This window comes from Vicia villosa, linkage group LG1 (genome assembly GCF_029867415.1).
Source record: "Vicia villosa cultivar HV-30 ecotype Madison, WI linkage group LG1, Vvil1.0, whole genome shotgun sequence".
Lineage (NCBI taxonomy): Eukaryota > Viridiplantae > Streptophyta > Magnoliopsida > Fabales > Fabaceae > Vicia > Vicia villosa.
In genome coordinates, this window is record NC_081180.1 from 349,178 (window position 1) to 361,609 (window position 12,432).

Here is a 12,432-nt window from a genome sequence, read left to right on the forward strand (position 1 = left end):
GATCCTAATGAGTCGAACTATGTATATTTTAAGTTCAGCTCATTTAATTAACAGACTTAATTTTTCGTTCATATACAACTCATTTGGTTCATGAACCAAATTCAACGATTTAATTGTCCAACTGAATCCCAAACTATTTTCAAGTTTATTCAGTTTATTGTCAGCCCCTAATTGCACACTACCATTTTCTATTTGTTTTTTTTGTTTGATTGAGATAGTTTTTATAGTTTTTCTAAACATAATTAGAGGTGGCAAATGGGCATGCCCGCCCCGTTAAGGCTTGTCCCCCGAAAGCGCTTAAAAATGGGGTATGGCTGGACAAGCTTTATTGAGGGTGCGGATCGTAAACCTTGCACCGTCCTGTAAAAAAATGAGTGCAGGACAGAGCGGACTCGTGGACCCTGCACCTTTTAAACTAAAAATTGCAAATTTTCTTGTTAATGTCTACGTTCGTAAAAAAAAAGCGGATGCAAGACGAAATTAAAGGGTGCGGACCTAAAACATTGGCCTGCCTCTTAAAAAAGTGCGGGTAGAGCAGACACGTCCGACGGACCGCGCCTGCTTGGCCACCTTTAGACATAGTGATCAATTTCTCTGTTTTCTCTCTCTCTCTCTCTCTCTCATAGTTGTAATGCTCTAAATTGCTTTCAGGATTATCGACTTATTCCACAAACCAACACGGTCTTTTCAGACTGATTTATCCTTAGTCACACGCTTTCCGGGAAACTTCCCAGAGGATCACCAATCTCAAAATTTCTCCAACTTAAACACGCTTAACTATGGAGTTCTTATGGAATGGGCTACCAAAAAGAAGATGCATCTTGTTGGTATAGGTAGAACCTATCAATCTTTAAATGCATTCCTTTAACAATGTCATCCCTTCCCTGCATAGTTGGTCCTCTCATTTCGATGTGGCGATCACCCTTGCCCCTTCGATCTCAGGTGTTACATGCGGTGCAACCATTACTCGCCTTCTTCGATCTTAGATGTTACATTTGTGGTTTGTACTTTCATATTTAAGGAAATAATAACTTAAAGTTACAATTATTTAACTCTTAATTTGTTTTTCCTTTTCTACTTTTATTATTCTTTGTTAAATCTTTAACTCTTAATTATGTTTTTTTCCATAGTTGTAAGTGTTGATTTAGCATCATAACAAAAATTTGTTTGTGTTCTATGAAATGAAGGTTCAGATTTTTTAACTTTATTGTTGTTTGTTAATTCTTAGCTGTATTTTTTATAGGAGAAAATTTTGAAGCATTAAAAAAACATTTTTTATATAAAAAAATTGTTGAAGAAATTTGTAGGTGGTGATGGATTAGAAGATGATCAATACACGTATCTCTCTTTAAACCTATAGTTTTTTCTTTCTTTCATGAACATGTTTAAAGAAACAAAATAAGTTCTTAATTCTTTCATGAACATATTGAAAGAAACAATATAAGTTCTTAATTCTTGATTATGCTTTTTTTTTTTTGTAAGTATATATTTTGAAGTATTACAAAATACATTTTATAATTGTAGATGCTGATTTAGCATAATATAAAGCATTTTTTATAAAAACAAATGTTATTGAAGAAGTTGTATTATATGAGAGGGTGGTTTAGGAGAAATATCTTCCTCTTTTAAATTTATGTTTTTGATTTTCTCTTTCTAACTTTATTATTTTGTTTGCTAATTCTTAATTGTGTTTTTTTAGGTGAAGATTTTGAAGCATTAAAGAAAAGCATTTTTATGTAAGGTGATGATAGATTAAAAGATGAATACAAGTATTTTTTTTTCATGAAAAACTTTAAAAAAACTCATATGGTGTTACTTCTTGATTATGTTTTTCTATGTATAGATTTTGATCTATTACAAAATATATTTTTGTTTAAAATATTGTTAAAAAAATTTAATTATAAAAGAAGGCATGTTAATTGAAGTATTCTCTAAGTCTATAATTTTTATTTTCTCTCCCATAAAAACACTTTAAAAACAAAAGTTGTTAATTCTTAATTATGTTTTGTATTCACTTTAATTCACAACATTATAATTAAGAATTATTTTTTGGTTATAAAAATTTTAAAATAAATGAAATTATTTTAATTTATAATTATACATTTCTATTTAAAATACTTTAGAGTAAAATTTATAATTTTTATTATAATATGAAATTGTACAACATTATATTGAAGTGGAGTAGTATTCAATTTTTTTTGGAGTTTGAAACAACACAACATGTATGAACTATACAGTACTTTAATATTTTTTTAATTTGCTTATTTAAATTATGATTATTAATAATAAATCTTACAATGAAATAATTTTTATTATTTAAAAAAACATAAAAATTATTTTCTTTTCAATATGGTAAAAATAGATCAAACAGACTAATAGGGACATGCGACTTAGCTTACACAAGATCGTCATATCATATTTTTATTAATAGAAAAGACTTGAATTTTTTTATAATTTAAAATATGAGAAATTGATCTGTCACCTCCTCTAAATACTAGGGGTGGGAATAGGCTAGGCTAGGCTAGGCTTTATAAGGCCTGGGCCTGGCCTACGATAAACTTACAAGGCCTGAGCCTGGCCTATGGCCTACTATAGGCTCGTTTTTTCAGCCTGGCCTGGCCTTTTTAAAAGCCTGGCCTGGCCTGAAAGCCTATTTAAAAGCCTATTTCTTATTAATGTTTTCAATTAATTCATATTACTTAATAGATTTATTCCTTATAGGTCGCATATATATGAACATTTAGATCGACCTATTTAGCATTTTTTTTCCTATTACATATGCATATATAGACCAATCTATTTAACACTTTTTCTAATATATATGCATATATAGGTCAACCTATTTAGACTAATTTTAATATATATATATATATATATATATATATATATATATATATATATATATATATATATATATATATATATATATATATATATATGAAAATATAGGCCGGCCTACAAGGCTTTATAGGCTTTTTTAATAGCCTAGGCCTGACCTATTTTATTAAATAGGCTTTTAAAAAAGCCTAAGCCTGGCCTTTTTATCAAATAGATCTGGCCTGGCCTGGCCTTAAGTAGGCTAGGCTATAGGCCCCTGTAGGCCGGCCTGGCCTATTCCCACCCCTACTAAATACGGTGATATTACTCTTATACCCAAAAAAGTTGTCGGAAATATTGAATTTTTCGATTTGAAAAATCCCATAGTACATTTTAAAAAAAAATTCTTTGTTAAATTGTAAAGTTGATGGTAAAGAAAGTGGAAGTAGGGTAAAAAAGAAATAGTAAGGAGTGGAGTTGGCATTATAAAAAGTGGTTAACATAAAAATAAAATGAAATAGAAAAGTAGGTGGAGAGAAGAAGTTTTGAGTTTTGTTGAATAAGAAAAAAAGGACAAGTGAAGTAGAAAATACGGCAAATGAGAGTGTAAGACGTGGAGGAAGAAGAAGTTGGCTGTGGTTGAATTGAGCCAAATCTGACTATTATTTATTATTTATTTTCTCTCTCTTTCTTCTTTTCAGTTATAATATTCTTCTCACTTGGTAGATCATTTCTTCAGCGTCTTCTTCCTCCTTGAGTTCTCATTGGATCCATCCAGGTATCATCTACCTACTACCATATCATGCATTGACTTGTTCGATCTTTCATTCATTAATCTTTCATGCAATCAACATTTACAGACAAAATGGTTCAAAGTGGCGACCCTCCACAACTTACATGGAAACGCAAGTTAAACAATCTACCAATTCTTCCTTCTGAATTCGTCTTAACTATCAAAGATATCATTCATCTTGTATGTTGTTCTTTTATATTACCTTTTACCTACTACTACTAATAACTCATTCACTATTAATTCATTTTCATTTTCTATATAGGCTCCAATTGGTTATCGACTTTGGCGCTATATTCGTGAAGAAAAAACCAAAGGAAGGGTAATCTAATCAATTCTCAATTCATCATCATCATTTCTATCTTATATCTATCTGTCAACTCCGATCATCATTACATATATCTTTCTCTCAGACTGGAATGATTGATCCTTTTGCTAAGCGTCATATAACATCTTCCCACGCTGTTCCTTTAGGTGGCGTTGGGTCAGTTTTCAATCCTTACTTACAATTTCTCTTCTATTTATCAACTAACTTTTCAGTTTCACTATCTAAACTTGTTTCTTTTTCAAACTCATCTACAGTGCAGGAAGTATCGGAAGAAGTTTTCAAGGTGAGTTTCAGCGCTGGCAGCTCTTCCCTCTTGCATGTGAAGACAAACCAGTTTTAGCTAATCAGTTTTCTGTAAGTTATTTTACAAATTAGGATTAACTAATTTTTCTATTTTTCACATCTTCACATTAATTGTCATAGCTCTTGCGCTTCTTGATACAACATGCCTATACACCAGTTAGATTCAAGTTTCAGGATTACTGTTTCTTCAAACTTCCACTATCTCTCACAGCTTAATTTTGATCCATATATAGTTATGAAAGGAAAAAGGACATTCATAATTACTTATATTTTCTTTACTTCATACTTTTAATTATATCACATGGAAAATACTTTTATCTTAGGTTTTCGTTTCGCGTCCAAATGGTGAAAAATATTCAACCGTTCTATGCTCAGGGAAGCCAGATGTGTTGAAGTGAGCTATTATAGATTGTCTTGTAATTTTACATCATTGTTAACGCCAGATATAGAAATCTCTAAATTTGATTCATGAACTTCATTTAGAGAAAATCCAGCGTCAGGGATTAAATCATGGGATTGGGATTTGAATGGAACAAGTTCCACATATCACGCATTATACCCAAGGGCTTGGACAGTATATGAGGGTAAGCTACGCTAATTGGCACACTTCCAACTCCATTACCATATTTATAATTATACTGCGTTGCATCTCTTACATTCATCATCTGTGTTGTTCAAATGCAGAACCTGATCCAGCATTGAAAATAGTTTGTCGCCAGATTTCACCTGTTATCCCGCATAACTACAAGGAGAGTAGTTATCCTGTATCGGTTTTTACTTTTACGGTAGGCAAATGTCACTTCATTAATCTAGGTTATAGTTTTATACATATAAAGTTAATGATAATCTGTCAATTTTATTTTATACAGCTGAATAATTTGGGCAAAACAGCAGCAGATGTCACCTTACTTTTCACATGGGCTGTAAGTGAAATTTTTTTTTGCTGCCTATTACTGTTACAGTATGTTGGTTTTGAATACTTGTGCATTTTGTTGAGGTATTGAATGCAAACAATTTGCTGTGTGCATTCAGAATTCTGTTGGAGGACAATCTGAATTTACTGGCCATCACTTCAACTCAAAGATAAAGTAAGAAAATTTTCAGTTGGTTTGCCATCTACATGAAGATGTTCCCATTTTATTGCTTTCCCTATCCCCATATCTTGCCTGAACTTTATTCTAACATTCAAGATACGTATTATCTCATGCTAGGAGGCCTGATGGGGTGCATGGTGTGCTTCTACATCACAAGTAACTCTCTAACTTGGTGATATATTTTTAGGCAATGGATGAAAAGAAATAAAATCGTTGAATTTATAAATTAATTGATATATAAATATATGCACCTACAGGACTGCAAATGAGCAATCTCCGCTCACATTTGCAATTGCAGCAGAAGAGACCGAATATGTTCATGTCTCAGAATGCCCTGTTTTTGTTATATCTGGTTCTCACAAAGGCATCTCCGCGAAGGACATGTGGAATGAAGTTAAACAGGTTACGAACCTGCTTTCAGATTTTATTGATCGTTGTTTTTTGAAATGTCTATGTTTGGTGTTATTATTATTAAGTTGTTCATTCTTTATTCATGCGGTGCTGTCCCAAATAAGCTCTCATTATGCTCCAAGCATTTTATAACACAAGTACTTGAAGTTTCCTTTATTTCATTTTCCTTTTGTTTCGTGTGCCTGAATTTCTTCTTATCAGTTATCATGACAATGATCAATACTGACTCTCTTTGAACACCACTCTTTCATCATCTTTTAAGATTAAAGAATCTTACCTCTTGGGACTGTATTTATCAATTTTACAAGCCATATGTTCATTGGTATTTGGTAGTTTTAGGATTGGTCACTGCAACTAGGATTTACAATTGCTGAAACTTATGTTGGAATCATATTTGCTAATCAAAAGATGAGGTAACTTTAGGAACTCATTTGCCGCAATCCACATTGTGTATGATCTCAAGTCCAGTATCAATGTGACTGAAACATCATCTACTAGCAGATTATGTTTGTAGAAACTCGGCACTTTAAGTTAACTGGCTTTCCAAGGGCGGACAGGTTACAGACCTAACTGGAGTTTAAATACTGTCAAGAAACAGAAGTTTGTTTTAATATTACTTCCAGACTGTCCAGTTCATGGTTTAATCTCTGCCGGTGAACATTTTAAGATAGGGATGGCTGAGATGATTAAATGAAGATCATACAATTGCAGATAGTGATTACCTTTTCTGCTTAGTATGTTCTTGTCCTAGATTTGTAGTGATGCTAGGATTGTTGTTGTGCTTTGTTCCCTTAAGAAACATTGTAATTTGTCTACTAGAGATATGACCAAAGTAGTAATTATAAGGTTTAGACAATCCTCGCCTCTTTGGCTGGCTTTTGAGGTTGAATTAGGCTTGACAATCAAACTCTAAGACTAAGAGTAGTGTTAGAATTACTCACTGGTTTTTATGCCTTGTGTCATTAGTTGCTAATAGGATTGGAATTATCAACTGCATATTAGTTTGTATTCATTGTAAATATATTATACCAACAACCTTGTTCAGTCCAGTTAGACATGCAGGAATTCAAATTCAATGTGGTATCATAGTAGCCCAGTAGGGGATGAGTCTTGCAGAGTGGGTGGTGGATGTGGTCTCCATTAATAGGTGTGAAAGGTGGGTGGGGATAGATATAGGGGCGGGTGCATTTGGAAGATTGTAACTTACTAGAAACATTTGACTCGTTTAGAGTAGAAGGAAATAGTGGACTAGTCTCAATGAAGCAGACATATGCATAGACAATGTACCGCCTAAGATCGGGGAGTAACATCAATAGCCTTTATGCAGAAAAGAATAGCCGAGGAAAAGACACTTGAGGGATTTTGTAGTGAGTTTATCTTTCCATACAGGGAGATCAACAACAAAACATGTGCATCCAAAGAGGCATATGGTAGAGAGTAAATATGTTCATGGAATAAAATGGAAAGTTATAATGGGAGAAAGAGAGTAATGAACTTTAAGGAAAAAAATTGTGTCGTTAAAACAAATGACGCCATAATCCGGGATAAAAGAATAGTTCCCACTAGATTTTAATTTTATAACGATGTAAGATTGTAAGTTTGATGATATCAAGCTTCGTGTCATCCATGCATTTATTTCACTAAACTAAACGATGGTACTCATTTTCTTTTCAGCACGGGTCATTTGACCATCTGAATTTTACCGAAACGTTGGTGCCTTCAGAACCAGGATCATCCATTGGAGCAGCTATTGCAGCAACTGTGACAGTCCCACCTGATGCACAGCGTAATGTGACATTTTCATTGGCATGGGACAGCCCTGAAGCTAAGTTCCCTGGAGGACGGGTTTATAACAGGTTGGTGGTAGATAACATGTATAAGAAGATTTCTCGTTTAAAGACCATACAAAACTAATGAAACTTTACTATCAGGCGTTACACCAAATTTTATGGTACTAGAGGAGATGCTGCTGCAGATATTGCACATGATGCTATTATTGGTAATCTTCTTTTCTGAAATCCATTAACTTTTGTACCTATAATATGGAGATTGCTTCTAGCATAATCATATCAATAGATAGGCTTTAAAGAGGCAGACTATATTTATTTATATTTTTATGCCAAATTTAGACGAAGTTTCCACAAAACCGTGCAGAGACATACTTATTTGTGAATAATCATATCAATCAATAGACTTTTAAGATGCAGGCTATATTTATATTTTTCATGTCAGTTTAAGATGAATATTCAACCATATTGACAAAAGCGTACAAATGCATACTTATTTGTGATTATTGATACCATCGATAAATTACTTACTCAAACTTCTACGAATTGGCGATGTAGATCATCGTCAGTGGGAGTCCCAGATTGAAGATTGGCAAAGACCAATCCTTGAGGACAAGAGATTTCCTGAATGGTAATTATCAGTTCTTTATTATTCACTTCCTGCTACTGCAGTCAAAATCTAATGCTTTCAGAGTTCTGTGCAGGTACCCAACTACCCTTTTCAATGAACTTTACTTCCTGAATTCTGGGGGGTCAATTTGGACAGGTATTTTAAGCTCTTACAGTTTGAATCCTATTTATCAGATGATTAGCCCAAGTTTATATTGCTTTTAAATTTCTCCTAACCTCACATACATGACAGTATGTGCTACCATTGCCAATTTATCATTAAGATTTTTTCTTCTGTGCAGATGGTTCGCCTCCTGTGCATAGTTTAGTTACCATAGGAGAAAGAAAATTTTCCCTGGATGGATTCATATCCGATTCAGAAAAAACCAATAATATATCACGTCAAAATGATACCGCTATTAACATTCTTGAAAGTTTTACCTCCGTAGTTGAGCAAATACAAACTCCACCTGCATCAAAGTCTGCATATGGAGTAAGTCTTCTCCAAGAAGGGGAAGAAAACATTGGTCAGTTTCTTTATCTTGAAGGAATTGAGTATAAAATGTGGAATACGTATGATGTCCATTTTTACTCATCTTTTTCACTAGTCACGCTATTTCCAAAACTTGAACTTAGTGTCCAAAGAGACTTTGCTGCAGCAGTGCTGATGCATGATCCTGGAAAGATGCAACTTTTACATGATGGGCAAATGGTATCAAGAAAGGTTCTTGGTGCTGTTCCTCATGATATTGGAATCTCTGACCCGTGGTTTGAAGTAAATGGATATAACCTTTATAACACAGATAGGTGGAAAGACTTGAATCCAAAGTTTGTTCTTCAGGTTTACAGGGACGTGGTTGCCACTGGTGACAAGAAGTTTGCACAAGCTGTCTGGCCGTCTGTTTATATTGCAATTGCATATATGGACCAATTTGACAAGGATGGTGACGGAATGATTGAGAATGAAGGTTTCCCAGATCAAACTTATGACACATGGTCTGTAACTGGTGTAAGTGCTTATAGTGGCGGATTGTGGGTAGCGGCACTTCAGGCAACATCAGCCTTGGCACGTGAGATTGGAGATAAGGGTTCTGAAATTTACTTTTGGCACAAATTTCAAAAAGCAAAGGCTGTATATGAAAAATTATGGAATGGTTCTTACTTCAATTATGATAGCAGTCGTGGAAGTTGCAATGGTGGTAGTCCAAGTTCATCCATACAAGCTGATCAATTAGCTGGCCAGTGGTATGTTTGAACCTTGAATCTATACTACATTTTCGCACGTGTAGCTAAGCTTCATCTTGGTAATTTTTAATATAAAATTGGAACTTCCTGTTTCCTGTTTTACAGGTATGCTAGAGCATGCGGTCTTTCACCAATTGTTGAAGAAGAGAAGATTAAAAGTGCACTTCAGGTGGTTTTTGACAACAACGTTATGAAAGTGAAGGGCGGAAAACGTGGTGCTGTAAATGGAATGTTACCTGATGGAAAAGTTGACATGTCATCGATGCAATCACAAGAAATATGGTCAGGAGTCACATACGCCGTAGCTGCAACAATGATTCAGGAAAACATGATTGATATGGCATTTCAAACTGCTGAGGGGATTTATGAAGCTGCATGGTCCACCAACGGTCTCGGGTAAAGTTACATTGTTCCTTTTAATACTTCACAGATCCATGCATCTTCTTTCTTTCTTTATACTAATAACTAATTGAGACTCTTCTTATATCTGATCAACAGTTATTCTTTCCAAACTCCTGAAGCTTGGAACATTAAAGATGGATATAGATCTTTATGTTACATGCGCCCATTAGCCATATGGGCCATGCAGTGGGCATTATCAAAAGAAAAGGTCGCTCAACATGATGAAAGTGAGAAATCTTATATAAACGAGGAAGAAATTGTGTCTAGATGCCATGCTGGTTTTTTGAAAGTAGCTCACCTTCTAAAGTGGAAGGAGGAGACTGGATCCAGAAGTTTATTTCAGGTTATATATGACTTAACTTGCAAGAGGTATGTATGACCTGAAATAGATAAAACATCATCGTTGTGTAGATTATGTCTATGCAGATACCATTACAAACGGTTGTAACTTCGATTTCATTTCATGTACTATATATAGATTGTTGTCATTTGTCACACACATTGTTAATTTTGGATTTGGAGTGGTCTTACTAAATTGACCAACATTACTATCATTTTAGCAATTACTATTATTACAGTGCAACTTCATTTTCATGCACTACGCAATTTGAATTCTTTTTAATGAACATCTTATCACATATAAAAGTGGGTATCTTATCACATATAAAAGTGGGGTGACATGTTTTTGGATAGTTTTTTTTTCATTAGAAAATTAGATAAAAAGAATTGTTTGGACTGTAAAGTTATTCCGGGAGAGAGCTTGACTATCCAACATATAATATTGGTTACGGATATAAGAGTAAAGAGAGTTAAGAGAAAAAGTCACATGGGAGCGCCACAGATCAAGCGGTGTCATTTGAAGGGAGAAAAATAAGAAAGTTTCCAACACAAGATCTTGGAGGGAGGGTTTGGACAACCACAAAGAAGTGTAAATGATATGTGAAATATGATGGCTCAGGAGATTAGAAAAGTGACTAAAGATACGTCGGGAGAATACAGAGGTTTTGGACCTAGGGGTAAAGAATCGTGGTGGTGGAATGAAAGTGTTCAAAGTAAAGTTAGAGTAAAAAAGGATTGGTTTAAAGAATGGTCTATGTGTAAAAATGTCGAAACCTGGAAAAAATATAAGAAAGCTAAGAATGAGACCTAGAAAGAGGTGAGTGAAGCAAGAATCCAAACTCTTTACGGATTCTACCAATATTTAGGAACCAAGGAAGGAGAAAAATCTATATATAGGCTTGTTAAGGGAAGAGAAGAAAGACAAGAGATTTGGATCAAGTGAAGTGTGTTAAAGATAAGGAGGTAAAGTTTTAGTTCAAGAAAAAGATATAAATGATAGGTGGAAGACGTATTTCTGCAATTTACTTAATGAAGGATGTGATATATCACCGTACTCTAGCAGACTCGACATTAAAGAAGAGAACCGAAACTATAATTACTATCGTCAGATTCAAAAGCAATAGGTAAATGAAGCGTTGAAAAGGATGAGTAACAGTAAGACAGTTGGGTCAGACAATATATCGATTGGAGTATGGAATATTCTTGGAGAGAGAGGCATTGAGGGGCTCACCAAACTCTTTAATGAGACTATGAGGTCAAAAGAAATGTTGGATGAATGGAAAAGAAACACTTTAACTCCAATCTATAAGAAGAAGGAGGATATACAAAATTGTACAAACTATAAAGGGATTAAAGTTATGAGTCATACCATGAAGTTATGGGAAAGAGTGACTGAACGGAGACTAAAAAAAAGAAACTTAAGTCACTGAGAATCAATTTCGTTTTATGCCTAGAAGGTTAACCATTGAAGTGATCTATCTACTACAACGTATGATGGAGCAGTATCGGATGGACCAACAACACTTGCACCTAATTTTTATTGACTTGGATAAGGCGTATGATATAGTGCCTAGTGAGATTTTGTGGAAAGCCATATATAAGAAAGAGGTTAGGATTGCGTATATTCGAGCTATCCAAGATATGTATGAAGGGGCATCGACTAGCGTGTGGACACAAGGCGAAGCAACCGACGATTTTCCCATTACAACACATTTGCATCAAGGTTCAACCCAAAACCCCTACCTTTTTACCTTAATTTTGGATGTACTCACGAAACACTTTTAAGAGGTAGCACCAAGATGCATGTTTTTTGCAGATGATATTGTCCTACTTGAAGAGTCAAAGGAGGATTTAAATGAGAGGTTGGAGATTTGGAGATGAACTTTAGAAACACATAGTTTTCGCGTAAGTAGAAGTAAGACGAAGTATATGGAATGTAAGTTCAACAAAAGAAAAAACATTTCTAACCAAGACGTGGAATTTGAAGACCTATCATCACTCAAGTCACACACTTTAAATTATATGTTTTATGTGATGTAAAGGTACCGCTCAAGCTGAAGGAAAATTTTTATCGAACTGCGGTAAAACTTGTGATATTGTACGAGGCAAAATATTGGGCACTTAAGAATCAACACGAGAATAAAATAAGTGTAGTAGAGATGAAGATGTTGCATTGAATGTGTGATAAGACTATAAAGGATATGATTAGAAGTGAAAATATTAGAAGAGTGTTGGGGTAACACTTATAGTAGAGAAGATGATGGAAAATAGACTTATGTGGTTTAGACATGTAGAGAGAAGACTTGG

The 12,432-nt window shown here is 34.2% G+C and overlaps 1 protein-coding gene across 1 annotated transcript; it reads left to right on the forward strand.

Annotated features, from left to right (window-relative positions):
- The first annotated feature begins 3,436 nt into the window (after window positions 1-3,436).
- On the forward strand, window positions 3,437-10,374 carry LOC131625947 (uncharacterized). The gene is made up of 19 exons (XM_058896788.1): window positions 3,437-3,595; window positions 3,678-3,790; window positions 3,873-3,929; window positions 4,021-4,091; window positions 4,190-4,289; window positions 4,562-4,632; window positions 4,722-4,822; window positions 4,923-5,023; window positions 5,108-5,161; window positions 5,271-5,326; window positions 5,450-5,488; window positions 5,590-5,734; window positions 7,418-7,599; window positions 7,675-7,742; window positions 8,089-8,161; window positions 8,235-8,296; window positions 8,442-9,384; window positions 9,490-9,780; window positions 9,883-10,374. The coding sequence occupies exons 2-19, from the start codon at window positions 3,683-3,685 to the stop codon at window positions 10,163-10,165; spliced, it is 2,805 nt and encodes a 934-aa protein (XP_058752771.1). The 5' UTR covers window positions 3,437-3,595; window positions 3,678-3,682; the 3' UTR covers window positions 10,166-10,374.
- The last annotated feature ends 2,058 nt before the right edge of the window (window positions 10,375-12,432 follow it).

Bases quoted from the DNA above. Each gene is read 5' to 3' on its own strand.
- LOC131625947 (XM_058896788.1), top strand. From the start codon at position 3,683: ATGGTTCAAAGTGGCGACCCTCCACAACTTACATGGAAACGCAAGTTA. The intron at 4,290-4,561 runs GTAAGTTATTTT...CTTTTATCTTAG, and splicing joins TTTTAGCTAATCAGTTTTCT to GTTTTCGTTTCGCGTCCAAA. The intron at 7,600-7,674 runs GTTGGTGGTAGA...CTTTACTATCAG, and splicing joins GGAGGACGGGTTTATAACAG to GCGTTACACCAAATTTTATG.